General features: G+C 50.9%; 1 protein-coding gene across 12 annotated transcripts in view; it reads left to right on the top strand.

Annotated features, from left to right (window-relative positions):
* AGAP1 (ArfGAP with GTPase domain, ankyrin repeat and PH domain 1) overlaps positions 1-18,518 on the top strand; it is a 523,790-nt gene that overhangs the window by 180,897 nt on the left and 324,375 nt on the right. For 8 of the 12 annotated variants that reach the window (XM_036901059.2, XM_036901056.2, XM_036901052.2 and 5 more), the window contains exons 2-4: positions 3,216-3,274; positions 9,408-9,495; positions 10,198-10,209. In XM_036901059.2, coding sequence (XP_036756954.1) covers positions 3,216-3,274; positions 9,408-9,495; positions 10,198-10,209 — 159 coding nt within the window. The remainder of the gene's footprint in view (positions 1-3,215; positions 3,275-9,407; positions 9,496-10,197; positions 10,210-18,518) is intronic. The other 4 variants (XM_036901061.2, XM_036901063.2, XM_036901062.2 and 1 more) reach the window with 1 other exon arrangement.

Here is an 18,518-nt window from a genome sequence, read left to right as displayed (position 1 = left end):
TGTGGGGACCATCTCCGTGATACTTTAAATCAAATGCAGTAGCATCAAGCCAGTGCATGGGAATGCATTCTCTTAATATTCTACTGATGGGGGAATTGAGTGGGCACAGAATGGCCTTTTGTGAAAATGAAACAAATCTTCTGTGGCTTTTGATTGTAACTGGTCTGAGAGCACAGGCACACGTGCGTTCCTGTACACGCATGTATATTCCCATACTTGCATGCACATGCTCCCAGGGCTGTGCCCCAGATGCACGTGTATCCTTCAGGTGTTCTTGCACTATGAGACTTAAAATGAAATAGGGCAGCCTGCCTGGTCTCGTCCCCCACCCCACCCCTGCTCCAGTCACCCTGCAGAGAACCCCTCCGGGCAGGGGCTGCACCAGCCCTCAGAAGGATCCCTACAGAGGAATTGGATAAAGGAGTTAAAGGGGTATCCTGATTTGTACACCTTTTGTTAAATCTTCTGTTGTTTTTCACTTCATCTCATCTGAGGTAGTGTGGTTTTCTGACTAGGCAATGGTGGAAGGTTTTAAATAGATGTTTTTTTAATGGAAGATGAGTCTTTTTCAGTCAGTTAAGTTAAACATTTATTTTATTAATCTACTTGCCATGAAGATCATCATATTCCATTCAAATGAGGTCTTTGCAAGTAAAAAGGTGCCATACATGTGATCCAGTGTTTATATAATCATGAATCTTTGTTTAATGGAGCCCTGCTTAATTTATAATGAGTATTTAATATTTGTTGTAATAAACATTCTTATGGTGGTTTGTGTTTAAAAATTAGTGCATTAATGAAGGAGCTCATTTTAACTACCATTTGATCCTTTGTTTTATTAAGGTTCATATTAAAAACTACATAGTATTGAAATACTAGATGGAAGTCTCCTCACTGCCCTTTTCCCTATGCCACCTGGTTCCCAAGTCTAAATCAGTAGCTGTTAACCAGAAATATTATCTGCCTGGAAAAGCTCGCGCACACACACACACCCGTAGTTCCTGTAGCTCGTACACACACACACACACACACACACACACACACACACACACACACACACACACACACACACACACACACACACACACACACCCGTAGTTCCTGTAGCTCGTACACACACACACACACACACACACACACACACACACACACACACACACACACACACACACACACACACACACACACACACACACACACACACACACACACACACACACACACACACACACACACACACACACACACACACACACACACCCGTAGTTCCTGTAGCTTGGGGATAGTGGCCCTGTGGTATGTTGGCGCTTCAGGACTTCACAGCCTGCCTAGTACCCCACTGTATGGGTATCTCCAGATTCATTTAACCAGTGTAGGGCTTGTCATAGTACAGCAGCGGGGCACCCTGCTGGGACACCCCTGGTGCCAGTTCGTGTTAGGAAAGTCTCTGTCATTTACTTCCCTGGGCCACTGGGTTCACTCTGCAGATCCTATAAGGCCACATTCCTATTTTCCCAAGAGAGCAGTTGATGACAGAAAAGTGTATCGTGACTTAGTAATGTTGCTCACTGGTGACAGTGCCAGTTATCATTTGCCCAGTGCCTGCCTGGCTCGGCCATTGACGCCATCATGCTGTCTGTGTAGGTGGGGTCGCTTCTGTGGCGTGTGGGGCATGGTGCCTCCTGACCACGGAGTGGGTGTTTGGGGGCAGTACGCGGTGTGCACCCCGATGTTTAGCCCCTGTCGTGCCTGCCTCACGCCACCCCGGAAGTGGCTCTAGACCTTCCCTGCTGCAAACATCTTTCCTTCTGAGCTCCTGCTGCCGCACCTCTGCCCACCCACCCTGCCAGCTGGCTGGGCCTGCGGGTCCCCAGAGTCCAGCATCTCTGGTGTTGAATGCCAGTCCTTTCAGATTTTGAAAGGGTTCGGGGCTCCTTTTGGTGTCTTTATCAGCCTGTGTCTTCTCCGGCTTGAGGCTGCTGTATCCTCTAGTCCCCGGGCCTCCTTTCCCCCAGCGCGTGCTCCTCGGAGCAGTGCCTGTAGGCTCCGCCTCTGTCTTTGCAGGGCCAGTGGCGTCTGATTTGCTGCGCGGCTGCCCTCCCCATTTTCGTGTTGCCGTGGATTGTACTCTCTTCCTTGGCACGTGGTTGGTCCCACACAGTTGTCTCCCACCTGGGTCCCCAGTGGAGCTGTGCTGTTAGGCCCTTTGCTCTGTTCCCATTTCCCTGTGATCCGAGTATCATGTATTTGTAACTGGTGGCATTTCTTGACTTTTAGGCATTTTGTGAGTCATTTTATTTCTTCTAGGGCATAATGTAGAGGGAGATACCATTTCTGAGTATGAATGTATAGAATGTATAGAAAGTGAACCCCATTTAGAAGGAGTATGTTTGCCTCCGTCCGTCTGTTCATAGGTATCTGGTAGGGGTGGTGTTGGGGACTCATTGGTAAGGAGTGGCAAACGGGCGTAGGAAGCCAGGCCAGGCCGTCTGTATTGGGTGGGTCCGCCATGACCTGTGCATGTGAGGTGAGAGGCGGGGCCGGCTGGCTAGGGGAGGCCACTGGACTGTGCTGACCCAGGTGGGGCTGGGGTCTGCGGACCGCTCTGCGCTGGGTGGGACCCCTCGTCTTTCTGACGCATCCTGAAGTCCTGAGTGGATCTTGGATGTGTGTGTTTCTGTGGATCAGAGGTCTAGCACATAGTGTTCTAAGGTAAAGTGTTGTACTGTGAACATTTGGATTTTCAAAGCTCGGTCATCACCTATATTACTTGGTTGGTGGGATTTCAGAAAAATTGTAGTAAAAAAAACATAAAAGACCAAAAGTTGACTAACTGGCTAGAGGGTCAGTGGCCAGAAAGAATTAAGGAGCTTCCTTAATCTTCACACTTGCCTATGTGTGGGATCAGAGGGTCTTCCCACTCCCCCTGGGCAGTATGGGGCCTACAGGGCTGGGGCACGAGCACTTGAGATGGGGAAGGGCTGGAAGTTGCAGAGGCCCTTGGGAGTGGGTGCCCAGTGGGTTAGGAGACAGACAGACTCAAATAAATCAGCCACGTGAACCAGCGAATCGCAGCTTGTCTGGGGTGGGAGTGACGTGTGGGGTCAGTCTGTGCATCTAAAGTGTCCTGGTTTGAAAGGTGGCCCGTTGGAGTATTTGACCTTGTACTTAAGTGAGTTGTGGCATCTAACTTTGCTTTCCCTCTTGTTTTATAGATGCCTTTGTGAACAGCCAGGAATGGACACTGAGTCGGTCTGTCCCGGAGCTCAAAGTGGTAAGTGGTTCCCTTGGCCTTGGGGCGCCGTCATTCCTCACGTGCGGGAATGGGGGCTGGGTACGAGGTGGGGGATGTGACCTGTGAGCCCACCCTGACCGGTATCCCGAGGGAGCCTGGTCATCTCCCGGGGCCCGCTTGTGGGGCCTGCCTCTGTGTGTATCCCGGGGAGGGGCCGGCTGTAGCTGGGAGTGTGGGGCAGGGCCCCTGAGGATGTGTGTGACAGCCACGTCGGAGCGGTCCTGTGTGTGCCCGGTGTGTGTGCTTCTGTGTCTCTGCCTCTCTCTCTCACACACACACTCGCCGTGGCTTTATGTACCCTTGGCAAGACGTCATGGAAGGTTTCTGCAGTGAGCCACCAAGCTTTGCAATTCATCATTAAAAAGAAAGTGACTAGCTGTTTATTATAAAATAGTGGCAAAAAATTAAAAGTATTTTGTTTTCATTACAAACTTTAAATACTCTTCCAGTGGGATAGTTTAAAGCTTAAAATTAGCTTATGTAAAAAATGACTTGAGTCTGTGGCAGTCACACGTTTTGAGCACTTCCCCACTGTACGCCCGACCTTAGGGAGGAAGGAAGGGACAAACAACGTGTAAATACCCGCGGTCTTTGTCATGAGGTGGGTGGCATTTGGGGGATGTGTCTGTGTGTACGTGTGTTTGTTTCATAACTTCTCAGGTGATGGATTTGGACTATAAAATGTATGTGCCAAGCTCTTCCCCTCCATGCCCTGCTAGGTGGGGAAGCCTGGCTGGGCTGTGTCAGACCTGCTCTTTAACCCGGCCACTCACTGGGGATTTCTTTCCCCTTTGTGTCCTCTCTCCCGAGGCCCACGTTTCTGTTAGTGGCCCCAGCCTGTCCGCTCAGTGATGCCCCGTCCCCCACCTGAGGCCTGGGCCACCTCCCCACTGGCCCCATACGCAGTGGTGCCCTGTGAGTGCTGAGGGGCCGGGCATGGGGCCCTCCAGGTTTCTCACTTCTGAGAAGTGAGAACTTCTGGGTTGTCACCAGGAAAAACACATTTTGAAACCTAGAAGTAAAGGATGCCTTGTGGGGAAGCACCCTGAAGTCGGGGTGTGTGGTCACCGAGCCCGCCTCACCGCTGGGGGGTGTCGTCTGGACCCATCTCCTTCCGGTTGCCCCCGTTCCTCACAGCTCTGACCATCCTCTGCAGCAGCGCCCGTGGGTTCCTTTGCTGGTGTGTAGCAGTTCCTGGGCCTGTTGAGAAGACTGGCCTTAACTCAGCCACCTCTTTGGTCGTCCATGTTTTGTGACCCCCTATACCTGGCACAATGCAGCTACAGGACACCTGCAGGAAACACCCATGGAGTGAATGCTACAAAGTTGCCAGCATTGTTACTGGGAGTTTTCAGAAAGATTTGCCAGTTTTAGATACTCCCTGGGCCAACAACTGAAGAGCCATTTCAGTTCTACCATCAGGACAAAACAACAGGCGTGGTGTTTGGATGACGCTGACTACACTGTTAAAGCGCTTTATGTAATTGGCTCATTTATCCTGGCAGCTGCCCCTTGAGCTGGGCGCTGTTCTTACCCCATTTCACAGAGGAGGAAGCTGAGCCTCAGAGAGATGAAGAGCTTGCCCGGCGAGCCACAGTCGTGAACAGTGGAGCTGAGATTTTCCCCTGGAGTCTGGGCCTCTGTGTTGCACCGCCACTAGAACTTTCTGCACCGGTGGGCACATTGCTCATCTTTGCTGTTCAGGGTGGTAGTCGCTGGCCCTGAGTGGCCATGGAGCAGTTGAAGTGTGGTTAGGAGTTGAATTTTAAATTTTATTTGTTTAAGTTGAGGTAGCCACGTGAGGCCAGAGGCCTTTGACAGCATTACAGTCTGAAGGGTCACCGAGTATCGGACCTTCTGATTTAGACCCAGCTTTGGTAGTTAAGAGGCCCTGCCAGAACCCACATGGCCATTATTCAGGATGCTCACTACCAAAAATATACATTTCAAAAGTGCATTCTTTTCTTTAAGAAATGCCCAGAGGTGTTAAGAGGAGATTGCATTAAAAGGCAGCATAGATTCGCATTCCTAAAACTTGACCAAATGTTAAAAGGTTGCTTGGCTCTGCCCAAGGGCTTGACCACATCTCCGGGTAAGGACACAAATGATTCTGCTGTTCTTTGGGAGGAAGTCCTTTCTGTCCCACCCCCTGACCTGTGTGTGGACAGACAGGACCTCGGCAGGGTGGCCGGCTCTGCTGACCCCGAGGGCCCTCCCGAAGTGGAGGCTGCCAGCAGCTCGTCCTCAGCAGGGCCCTTCTGTGCTTTGGAGAACACTCTCCTTTGTTGAGAGGCTGCCTCCACGTGTCCACAGGGCTGCGATTGTTTCCCTGCTCCGCACACCACCCCCCGGCCAGGTGGCCCCTTAGGTCAGCGCCTTTGGGCCCCCTGACTCTGTTTCACAAATGCTGCAATTAAATGACATAATCGCAAGCCTCAAGTGGACTCTTTATGTAATATCTTGCAATGAATCTTCTGGAATCCATCTCAGAGAAAAATTTTCAATGTTTGCTTTCTTTTCAAGAGTGGTCATGCCATGCCTTATGTTTTCCGAAGTTGTGTTACGGTTGCATAATGACTGACGCTCGTGGTGCCGACACTGGTTGTGCAGACGCGGGCAGGCAGTGTGTGCTCAGTGCTTGTATCTGGGCAGAGAGTAAATACACCCCAGACACGGTGCCTGTAGTGGGGGTGTTAGTCAGCAACCTGTCACATCCTATTTGTGTGTTCTCATGGAATTCCCAACTGGGATTTTTACTAAAAGCTTTGATTCCTTTTTAGCAAACCACACGGTTAGCAGGTAAGTGGTAAAGTGTGGGATGATGGAGCAAGCAGTTAGAAAGAAACCATGCTCCTCTCCCTCTTGTAATCTGAAGATGTGGATTACGGGGCCGTAGCAGTGCGTGGCTCTGTCAGAGGATGCAGGGCTGATAGTGGCGACCTGTTGTCACCTAAACTAGGTAGTTCTGCAATTTCAGGGTGCCTTCACTCCTTTGTTTCTCCCCCTGAAGCCTCTGGACGTGGAATGAACTGGTTGTGTTCTCTCGTGTTTGCGTCCAGTAGCAGTTCAGGGATCCATGTGCAGCTGTGCAGTTCAAAGAGCATTTTCAGCCCATATTTTACTCCCCCTTCATAGTCAGCTGTTAGTTTCTGCCAGTGTTTCAAGTTAAAATAATGCCCATGGTGAGCAACAATGTAAGATGACTGTTCAAACCAAATAAAACACCTTCCCGCTCCACTCCCAAGATGGATTGATTTTATCCTCCTAAAGTATAAGCTAAGTCTTTGCAAATTATTTATTGACATGTTAAGGAAGGAAGGAATATTGCCCCACATGGGAAGCACAGACTGAACAGTGTTTGATTTTGAGCATTTTCCTCCTCGGGAAAGAGAGACTCTAATGTTAATTAAAAATTTAGTTCTGTGGCATACTGTTTTGGATTTTCTCAGCATGAAGCTGACAAACAGCAGATGCCCTTGGGAAAAAGAATAATTAATAGGTAGAAATTCTCAGATTATAAAGGCCCAAGGTAAAAAGGAGTCATAAGTCAAAGAGGAAGGGAAACAGCTTGATTTAGGGTCCGTCCACATAGCATCTCCCTGATACACACCCACACTGCCTTAGAATCATTTGTTCATTCATTCCTTTTTTAAACAGTGTCATTGAGAGTCTGTCTTGGGCTCAGTGCCGCCCTGGGATACAGAGACCCAGGGAAAATTAAGACACCAGCCCTGCCCTTAGGGAAGCAGACAGACCCAGCGACCAACATGGGCAATCGGAGTAAGTCATAGGACAGCTCAGGAGGAGGTCACTAGGGAGCTTGAGGAGGGGAGCCTGGCTGAGGCTGTGGCATTAGGAAGGCTTCTCAGAGGAGGTGGCATACGAACTGATTGCTGACCACTGAGGGGGAAAGTGTTGTGGGCAGTGACCGACGTGGGAAGGGCAGGGTGTCGGGGGTTGGAGGGCCTGCTGGGGTGTGGCTTGGGAGCGGGTGTGGAGAAGACTAACCAGGCTGGGAGGGAAGCTGAGAGGCTGACAGGCCGTGGCTGGAGAGAGGGAGGCAGGCTGGGTTAAGCGTCAGCTTGTAACTCATTTTCCACAACTTCATGGCAACTTTGTCCTCTCTTACGTTTGTTCCAGTTGTTGAGGTCATTGTGCATTTGTCCCCCCAACCAAGCTCCTCTCCACCCACCCGCCCCCTATTCCCCAGCCACCTTGTTGGGCCGGAAGCTGTGAAGTGTAGGGATTGAGAGTGGGTGTCCTTGCTGCTGTCCAGAGACATAGTTCCTGGTCTTCAGGGGCCTGAGCACTGGGGGGAGAGCCAGGAACCCTGCCAGGCACAGGGCAGGGCCTTGCAGGGGTGCAGAGGAGAAGCAGGGAAACCACACGCTCCGTTCAGCTGAGGCGGAGGGAGCCCAGGCGAAGGAGGAGGGAGGTGGGGATGGTCAAGTCCGCAGGCCTGTGTGTGGGCTTGGAGGGAGGCCGTTGCTGTTTGTGAAATAGTTGGCCTTTGGCCTGCAGGCACTTGGGCATCTTTCCAAGGGTTGAGAACTGAGGAAGTGGCATTTCCAAGCGGCAGTTTCACAGACCCTCTCAGATATTCACAGGGTGAAGCGGGGCGTTTGCAGGCGGAGCCCGCTGAAGGCTGTGCCTGCTCCGGCAGACAGCGCAGCCTGCCCGGGGTGCCGGCGAAGGTGCCCGTAAGGGCGGCTCCCAGGACAGCTTCCACGTTCCTGGTTTGAGAGGCCGGGTGGGGGTGTGGTGGGAGAACTGGCGAGCACACTGGGGGACAGTGGCAGGGTTTGGCTGTGCGGGTGGGTGTGAGGCGCTGGCTGGTCCTGCTGGTGGAGTTGGACCTCCTGGTGCAGGCGGGGGTGCAGGAGGAGGTTGGGGATCAGTGGCTTGCTGAGAGGAAGCAGGACTTGGTCAGGCACACTTGGGGGTGGCAGAATCAAGGATCTGGGAGAATCCAGGACACGCAGGGAAGGAGCCCAGGTGGAAGGTTGAAGAGAGTCTGGTCCGCAGCTTCTGGTGGCGGGGCTGTGCCCGGAGCGGGAGGGATGCTGGTCGTTTCAAAAACAAAGTGACGGGGGACGTTGGGCATCATCCCTGCAGCAGAAGGATCAGGGCCGCAGATGGTGCGGATGGAGGCAGGAGGGGCTGGTCCTGGGGGCCTCTGACCAGGGGTGGGCTCTGTTCTGTTTTTCCTAATGAATTGATTGGCTCATGCCTACATGCAGATAGCAAGGTTCTAGTGGGGAGAAAAATATTAAAAAAGGAGGAAGCTCTTGATCAGCAGCTTGGGAGAGAGGGTAGAGGAGGGGAATGAGGTCCTGAGTGCTGACAGGGGGCAGGCTTCCCAAGGGGTCAGCACCCCCCACGCACACCGCAAGCCCAGCTATTGTGCCACCCCCCTCCCCCCCACCAGGCCGACCATTGCTTGCCACCTTACTGGGGTTTTACTCATCTGCTTCAGCCCGTGCTCTCTCACTCGCTGTAGTGGTGGCCCTCGTGTCACCCTGACTCTCGACGGCCATCCTCACCGTGTGAACAGCCTTACCGCCTGACCACGGCCTCTGTTGTCTCAGCCGTGCAGCCCCCATGTTCCAGAGGAGCGGGCTTGCCCTTGACCTCCTGCCTTGGTGCGAGCCCCCAGCCTCCCAGCCCATCCCCACACCGTTCTGTCTGGATGTGGCCCTTCTCACCCGGCCCCAGAGCCCACCCAGAAGTTGGGATGGAAGGCACCAGAGGATTCTTCTTATCCCCACGTCATTCTCACCACTTCCGAGTCCCATTTAGCACGTGGGTGCCGAGGGGCTGACTCACTGTCCTGGAGGACCACAGCACACTGTCTGGAGGAGCTTGACTGGTGTGCTCCTCGGACAGCATGGACGCTCTTAGGCTGATGCAAATGTGGGGGGTAGTCGAGGGTGTTAGAACCCCATTTCCTGCAGCAGAATGATTTAACGAGCCAGCTTTTGGCCTTCCAGCCAGAGCTTAGTTATGAGTATGCTTGGTTAGACTTATTGTGCATTATAATCTCTCTGTATTTGCGTATTGCCGAATGCAGTGAAGGAGTGATACTGAACGGTTGTCTGATTCTTTGTTTCAGGGAATTGTGGGTAACTTGGCCAGCGGCAAGTCGGCCCTGGTGCACCGGTACCTGACCGGCACGTACGTGCAGGAGGAATCTCCCGAAGGTATGCAGTTGGCTATACCATCTCGACTTTAAGAGAGTTTAGTTTTTAAAATTTTTCTGTAGCATATTCTGAATCATTACTTTGATGCATCACATGTCAAAAAAAGTAATAGACTACCAAGTGGTAAAAATCCTTAAGTATATTGTGTCTTTTGTAGTATTTTTAGCTAACCAGTTATATTCCCTTTGGCGTTTGGAGCAATAGAGGAGAACCCTGAAATTCTATTGAATTTATTATTTCTTTCCTAATAGTTCTGTCATTTTGAATGTTAATCCAGTGTTACTCCTTTAAATATTGCTTGGACATTACTCTGATCTGAATATTGAGTCTATCCACAATTTGTAGGCACTGTTACTTAGTCTCGTAGCCTTTCAGATTGCCATACCCATATATCTGAGTATGTTTCCCCCCTTGTATTGTATTATAAACATTAAATAATCATTTTGCACCAGAACAAGGTATTTCTTTTGCCATTAGGCTTTTACTTCAGTTAACATATTCATATTTTCTTTTTTGCTTTAAATGAAATTATGATAGCAGTGATAGGAAACCATTTGACTCTTGTGTCCCCTAATCAAGGTGTAGGTCCCAAGCAGTGTTCTTATATTATTTTTTCTCTCCATATAACCTTGTAAAATCCAACTCTGAGACACTGAATTTCTGGTTCCTTCTTTTTCTTACTGGCTGTTCCATTCTTTGCAGATATGGACGCAGGTAACTATACATTTCCTTCATGGCAGCCTTGTCTTGTTTGAAGAGAGAGGAGGCACGACTCTGTACCGTAGTGTTCCCTTCCCCCTCCTGTGTGTCATCCTATTTGGTTTCATTTGATCCTTCTTTTTTAAGTTAAACATTTCACCCTGTTTTGTCCCTTAGACGTGTTTTTAGCAGTAGTCCTCAGTAGCTTCACCCCTAACAACCTGTTCTAGTGCTTAACTCCTGTCCTGGGACCATGGAACCTTCCAGAAAAGGGGGAAAGGGTGGGATTCTGTGGATGTCCTTGCTTGGGGCTCTGCCACTGTTTTGCAGAATTTTTAGTGCTGCCATAAAAGCCTCACTGGTGGTCACACCAGGAAAGGCTACTTTTTCCATTATTCATAATGAGGTGACAATTTGGAAAGATTAGAGGCGGAGGCTCAAATGTGGGAGCCCCAGTGAGAAAAAGCGTGGCTCTCTGATGAAACAATAGATGCTAAAGACGGCGTGATTTAGAGAGGCGAGGCAGGGGAGAAAGTTCAGAGATTTTCTGACGTCTCTCCTGGGCTCCGTCCCCGGGCTGTGTGGGGCTGCGTTTGCCTCTCGGTGTCTGAGTCTGGGTTTGAGTCTGGGTTTTAGCTCAGGCATTCCAATGACACCTGGAGAGAGCTTTCTTCTGGGGTTTTCTGCTTACTCCTTGGGGCTAGCAGGTGTCTAGGTCAATGACACCAGCCGCTGAGGGACTGGTCAGGCCCACCCCGTGTGGAGTGATCGCCTCTTCAGTAAGTCTGCCTGCTCTCCCCTCGTGTGCTAGTTGTGGGTGGGGGAGGCCATGTGGGCCAGGCCCCTGGTTTTGGGGCTGACACTCTGTCTTCCCTTCGGGCGTGCACGGTCTGTTCCATCACATCTGGGCCCGACTGCGATTTCTTCACAAGGGGCCCATATGTTTTGACTGGAATGAAGGCGTTTCTCTTGAATGTTCATACTTCAAAAGTGAAAATTGTAGCTGGGGGTCGGGGTGTTACCCAACCTGTGGTCTCTAGTAGCACCACTTAATCGATTTTTCAAGTAACACATTTTACTTTCCTGAAAATTCATGGCATCGCATATGATTTTTAAAATGTCATTTTAAAGGGTAGAATCGTGTGTGAGTACATGAAAGGCTGCCCCTTCATTGGCAGAGTAGAACTGTCTCCTCCCTGGGGTGGGACCTGTGCCCAAGGGCTCCTGGGTCAGGGAAAGGTTGTCCCAGGTCCTTCTCTCAGGAGCTTGCCCTGCCTGCCTGTCCTCTCAGCTCCAGACCCCAGGTCAGTGAGACTGTTCCGCGGGGCGCCAGGAGCTTAGAGCGACCCCACCCCAGCTGCACCCAGCAGAGGTGCCTCAGGGCCTCCTAGTCCTGAAAGAATTGTTTCCCAGGGGCCAGCACCCATGCCTTCCAGGAACCAGGCAGGTGGCCACATGCTGACCTCTCAATGAGACTGACTCCCATTTCCCACCTGCGTGCCAGGCCAGTCTCACATGGCATCAAGAGTGAACCATAATTCGTTATTTCTGGAAGGAAGGAAATGAATGAGAAATCAAATGCAACTTGATTTCTTGCTGTCTGTCCACACGGAAGTTCTCACTCATGCTCAGGGGGCCTGTAGCTGGAAGGGGCGTCAGTTGTTACTGAAGGGGTCAGGTTAGTGCACAGCTATGGAGTCGTTGGCCCCAGCTGAGGGGGAGTGCGGGGCCTCTCCACTCTTTTGATGTAGTTATTATCTTCTAATTTTTCCTCCTGTCCACTTACAACTGCTCGAGTGATGAGCTGCCTTCCGGCCACACGTGGGCAGTGACTTGAAGTGGAGGCACATTGCTGCTGGTGTGGCAGGGGTCCGCCTGTCCCCGTAGCCCGTTGGCGTCCACTGCTCTTCTCTGCCTGCACCTGGTTGCTCTTTTGATTTAATTAACACGTGACTATCCATTAGCTACTCTGACCTTGGTGGGAGCTCTTTGTTGCTGTGGTTGAAGGTGGTAAGGGCCTTCTGTTTTTGGAAGAATTCCCACTTTTTAGAAAACTGCAGGGTGACCTCCATGTTCCCAGTGGAGCATGCTTCTCATCAGGTGGATTGTGGCTGAATCTGGTAGGATAGCATCTTTTGTGTTTTAATTGTGTAATACGTTTTGGTTGATAGTTTATTATAGCAGCAAAGAGCTGATTCACATGATTTAGATAATTTCAGAGGTTGTTTAAATGAGGGATGGGTTTAAGTATTGTGTGTGGTTTTTAGTGGATTAATGTAAAAGTGGGTAACTCAGTAGGGAGCCTGTGAGTCCATGAAAGTAATTTAAGAGTCAGGTTTTTGTGCAGGCAAATCCCCTTCCAGCTGTGAGCGTGTGTGTGACAAATGTGTGTGCGTCTGAGTCCTGTGGACACAACAAATCTCCATGGACTTGGGTGGCTTAAGACCGCTGAAGTTTATTCTCCAGCTCTGGAGGGTGGAAGTCTGAGATCAAGGTGCTGGCCAGGTTGGTTCCTTCCTAAGACTCCAAGTGGGGAGAATCTCTTTCATGCCTCTGCTCCAGCGACACTAGTCACAGGATTCAGGGCCTACCCCACACTAGTGTGACCCCACCTCGCTATCATCTGCAAACACCCTATTTCCAAATTAGCTCACATCACAGATATTGGGGCTTGGGACTTGAATGTCTCTTATGGGGCAGAATCCGACCCACAGCAGTACGTGTATTATACACACATGATGTTTAAACTCCAGCTGCCTGGCACTTGAAGTTGCCCCGCCACTTGGTGACAGGAGGAGCTGCCCCAGGCCTGACCAGAGGCGCTCACACTGGTACCCTAGAACTTCACAGAGGTTAGATTGGCTTCCATGTGACCTTCACACCCCTGATGGGAATTTCACAGCTGTCATTCACTTTCAGTATAGAGACTCAGATGAAAATCACTCCTTCGCCATTAGTGCCCTATTAATGGCTGCTAATTAGAATTGTGAATGGCATTTTGGGCATGTAATTTGAGCTTCTAGCTAATGTGTTTGTGCTTAATATTCACTGTGCATGCCACCTTCCCTGCCGCAGACCCCATGTGACTGACTCAGTTTTTTAATTCTCACCCTTCAAGATAAAAAAAAGGAAAGAAGCCAGGCAATCCAGTGTTAGGTAGGGGATTTGATAGAAAGCATGGCCCTGCCCTGAACCCCTTTTACCATGCGGCCCAGGAGATTGGTGTCCCCAAGAGAGTCCTGAGCTCCAGAACTGAGTCATTGCTCCAAGACTTCATCCCTGCGGCATCTTTCTGTGTTGTTCCTCTTCTCTCTCACGCTGTGGGCCATGCAGAGCGGTGCAGAGCAGCTCCTGCAGAAGGACCTGGAACCAGGAAAGCTCTTTCCAGGGCTGCCTTCCTGGTGGTGGGGAAGGGGCGGGGCCCCTAGTCCTCCAAGGTGAGACTGAACTGTCTAGTGGGTTGAGTGGAAGGCTTTCGGGTTGGTAGAGACAAGAACAGCCATAGAACTAACTTCCTGTGATTATAAAATTGACTGCTTTTAGCTGTTTTTCAAGGAACTACAAGCTACTAAGTGATGTGAAAGGTGTCAGAATGAAGTCATGCTGCAAGAACTTTCCCTGGAATCTGGAGTAAACCTCATCCAAGTGTGAAGGCAGTCGAATGAGGGCAGGGGCCCAAAGCCCAGGGAGCGAGGACCAGTGGGGGTCATGGCCTGCTGCAGCCACCTGGAGGGCTTTGCTGAGGGAGTCCTCAGCCAGGTCTGACCGAGGAGCAGCTTGCCCTGTGTCTCGCCTGAAGGTTTCAGCCCCAGGCAAGTTCACTGTGGATTCGGTGAGACCAAAAAATGACAGCAGAACAGTTGGGGGCTAATGGGTTTATACCCAGCTTTATCTGGTGGTGGCACGTCAAGCGCTAGAATCCCATCCGCCTCAGGGCAAGTCTGCATGCAGCACGCTGGTCTCTGTCTCCAGGCCTCTCTGCCTCTTCACAGCCCCAGAGCCCTGGGCAGAGCTCTTTATAAAGTCAGTAACAGCCCACTGCCAACTCGTGTGCGCGCCTGTGCCTGCGAGCACTGCACATGCACGGTGGGCAAGCAGACCAGGGTCAGGTGAGAATGCTGGCCGGGGAACTTGCACTTTCCCTACCCATCGTCGTTCCCAGGTCCCCATGAGCTGCATTCATCAGAGCCTCATTCCTTCTGTGAAAGAATCTTCAGCTGCTTATAGGCTCTTAACCGACTCACATTTTTGGGCAAGAAGCCCCAAGGCTGTCACAAGCTCATGCTGTCCAGGCCGGCAGCCAGCAGGTTCCTGGCCAAGAGCCTGGAATGGGGATGTGCCAGAGGGCAGGCTGATGGCACCGCCTCTCACCTCCAAGGACGGTGGTGCCTTCCTCTCAGTGTGACGTGTGCACCCTGTGTCCGTGTCGTGGTTCTTCCCCGCCGTGACTGCACACGGGTGGCCGCAGCCCAGAGCTCCCTGCAGCAGGGGCCCCCAGCCTTTCTCCCGAAAACAGAAAACAGTGACTTATGAAAGGAATTGTGGCCCTGCACCATCCATTTTACAAGGAGATCCTGAGTCACATAGTCAGGAGAGTCTAGGCAAAGCACTGAAGGCGGATGCCCTCTAGGAGAAGCGGGGAAGCCAGCGTCCTTCCCAAATGGGAAAGTTTTGGGGAATTTCTCCCATTTGAAGAGGTGAGTCTGGAACAGATAAGGGAGTCTGAAGGAGCCTGCATATCCTGCTGATGAGGAAAAGTTTTAGAAGAAAATGTCAGCTCCTAAGAGTGGCTGGAACACTGAGTGAGGAGAACTCGTGTGTGTCGAAGGCAGTGGCGGAGGTGGTAAGGTGGAGGGTTCGTGGAACTCGGGGTAGCAAATCGGACTGTTTGAACCTAAGTCATGAGAACTTCAGATGTGCTTTTGTTTTGTGCCTAGGCAGCTGGAAAGTGCGCAGGGTGTGTCCTATCTCCTGAATCTCTGAGCAGAGCCTGCAGCTTATCTGTTTTATTTGGTTTACATCAGATACATGGAGCTTGATAAAGACTGGAGGTTTCACAGGAAGGAGTGAGCTGGTTCATATTCTGGGGGAGCCTATCGATGTGTGTAGCATCATCCTTAATGATCGAGGGCTAAAACATGTTGTGGAAGGGTTCAGCGATTTCAGGACTGGAGCAAGGTGGTACTCCGAGATGGAGCATCTTGCTAAGAGGCTCAGGAGCATCCTGGGGTACAGGAGCTCAGGGCTGGAGGGGCCGGGTCTCCTCCTCCACAGTGCTGTCCAGATCCTGTCCTGCTGGGACTATTGAGGGTCCTCAGGGACAGTGGCTGGACTAATTTCTAGAAGCTCTTGAGCCTCCCTATCAGCCCCACACTTACCTTTGGCCTTGAAACTTGGGTTCCCAGCCTGTCTCAGGGACATAATATCTGTGTGACCTTTGGTAAGGTCATCCTCCTGAATTTTGACCTAGGCTTCTCTGCTTCACAGTTGTTGTAAAGACTAAGTAAGAGTGTAAATATATGTAGAAGACCCTGCTTTCAGTCCCTGGTGAAAAGCAAGAGCTCAGTGACTGATACCCTTTCAGTGTGAGAGCCTCCCTGCCCCTGGCTCCTGCGTGTTCCTGCCCAGGTGGTCAGCCCTGCTCCAGCCGGTCCCCAGGGTGTGCCTTGAGAGCCTCGTGTCCTGGCCACGCCCCTCTGCTGATGGTCAGGTATTCCTTGTCACGCCCAGTCCAGGGCATCATGTGCTCCAGGAGCTGCCTTCCCTTCCCACTGCTGTGGTCCTGACAGTTCAGGCTCGGGCCATTGAAAATAGAACCCTGCTCATGGTGCCTGGGACCTAATCATGTAATTTGGAAAGTAGAGGAAACAGAATTTCATGTGGGCTGAGCACGCCTCTCTGGTTCTAGTTGGGCTGAGTTCGAACCCAGCACAGGTGGGGCGCTGCACAGACCCTGGTGTGGAGTCAGGAGGGTCTCGGTGGACGTGGGCTCAGGGCATGGTGATGGTGACAGGAGGAGTTGCAGGCATCCTTGTCCTCTCATTTCCAGTGTCCTGGCTCCGACACTCCACCAAGATGGGATGGCCCTGGGGTCACCCCCGCACTGTGGACTTGAGCGGCCCAGTGCAGGCTGCTGATGTCCCACGCTGATGGAGGGTTCCAGTCGCCACTGCAAGCCAGCCTCCCTCCATTAGCTTTGCCGTTTCCCACCAGGACTCTGCCTGGAATGGCTTCCCTGCAGTCGTGTCTGTCCAAGTAGTATGTGTTCCCAGGAGCACATGCATCTTAATATATTTTAATGAATGTTTACTTAGTTTCTTAGAAACAAACCATGTGGTAAACACCCAGGCTTATTTTCTGGGATACATAAAATGCATTTTAGCTGTCATCCCCCAAAACCCTTTCCAAATCAAATAAACTTAAAAAAAAATTTGACAGCTACCACTGCTCAACAGATGTTAGGACTTATTTCTGAACACATTCTTGGGTGCTGTTTAATGTTCCAATTTAAAAAATCTGTAAACCCTAATAAAATTTGAGCTGTTTTGAAATCTAGCCATTAAAAATTTTCAACATAATTTTGCCGTGTTACTTGCAACCAAGTGATTATAAGTACATGATAATTTTTTATGAGGATCTATCTGTAAACCTTAAGATTATGAGCCTATTTGTAGGTTGGTTTAATAGATGAGGCAGAAATCAGTTCAACCTGATTATTTGAGAGATTAACCCAGTCTGTCTAACCATGGGGATATTGTAGAGAAAATCGTCATTCTCTTCACCTGTGTAACAGTCTACCGGCTCTGTGCTCCTCCCATGTAAGACACATTGAGGGTTAGGTGGTGGCCCAAGGTCAGGTAAAGGATACTACAATTAGTACTAGACCTTTAAAGAAATAATAAACGAGAAGCATGTTCTACTTTATTTTGAACAAGGAAAAGAAAGCTATAAAATTAGAATAAGGAGGTTGTCATGTTTTTGGCATTGACAAACTTGGCAGGACAAAATGTGTTTTTGAGACGGTTGTTTGGAACTCAGAACACACCGTCCCATACTGTTATAATTAATGATTTGAGAGACACTGAGGGCCTACTGAGAGAAATCTGGGCACTGGGCCTGTGGTCGGGGTGTGCTTTCCAGAGAGGAGAGCAGGTTCTGGATAAATAACTGTAATTCAAGGTAGCGACTTACACCTGGCCGTGAGCGTCTGCGAGCGCGCTGCAGAGGGCGCGTGGTTCTACGGGGCAGAGTCTCCTGGGCTCCCGGGGCAGCCCGCAAAGGCTCACTGCTGCCACCGGACTCCCCAAGCCCCAGAATAGCAGAGCGCCTGCTGTTGAAGTGCCGTTGCTTGCATGACAGCCAGACCATTCCTTTAGTAGGGAAAAGGAGACGAGGGTCTAGAATGTTTGACCTTTGTAATTACAAATCATTTTTTCTAGAGAAATTTTAACTCCAAAGGTGTTTTCTAGAGCTTTAAATGCATGGCCTTTTTATTGCAAATTAGGATATAGCCGGGAGCTACCGTGAGCGCTTTCACTGTGATCCCTGGCTGCACCTGCCCCATCTGTGGGCCTTAACTTTGCCACGTCACAGCTCCAGTCCCAGGAAGCCGAGTGGCGGCAGAGCAGTACGCAGCCCACACTGGCCCAGGCAGCTGCCTGCCCTGATCTGGCGGCCACAGGGCCTGTGTTCACTGGATTAGTCTAGACTCTTGGTGGGAAAGGATAGGTGACCAACTTAAATAGGAAAGGGGAGGTTTATTAATTCGTGTACTGGGAGCAGCCAAGGGGGTGGATTTAGCTTTAGAAACACCCTAATCCACAGATCCGTTCAAGTTCATGAAGAACCTGTCCCCCATTTCTTGCCTCTGATGGGCTTCGTGCTCAGCTAGGTCTCCCTATTTGGTGACAAGCAGTTTGTTGGGGATGTGGTCCTCGGGGCTCCCGGCAGAGGAGAGGAAGAGCCGAGTCCTTTTCTCAGCAGCTCTAGCAGAAGGCTCCGCGAAGCCATGGTCGGGCTGGCTCTGGTGCAGGTGGGGTGACTTGCTCCGCCTCTCGGCCAGCGGGGGCTTTGTGATGCAGATCCCGTCCCCAGTGAGCAGACCTGTGGCGCTCTGTGTGCACCAGGAGAGCCCGTGGCCCCGGGAGGAGTGTGCCAGTCCTATCTGAACTCACTCCGAGGCTGCTTCTGGCAAATCTCTTTTTTCATTTCACTGAGTGGACCTCAGTCTTTTTCAGGCATTTTTTTTCCTTTCTGATCTTCAAGAGCAGAAAACTGACTCTTGGGAATGTTATGCACTCTTTGCTATTAAAGTGTCAGCTCAC

Source organism: Manis pentadactyla, chromosome 6 (assembly GCF_030020395.1).
Source record: "Manis pentadactyla isolate mManPen7 chromosome 6, mManPen7.hap1, whole genome shotgun sequence".
In the NCBI taxonomy this organism is placed as follows: Eukaryota; Metazoa; Chordata; class Mammalia; order Pholidota; family Manidae; genus Manis; species Manis pentadactyla.
This window is presented reverse-complemented; position numbering and strand designations above follow the sequence as displayed.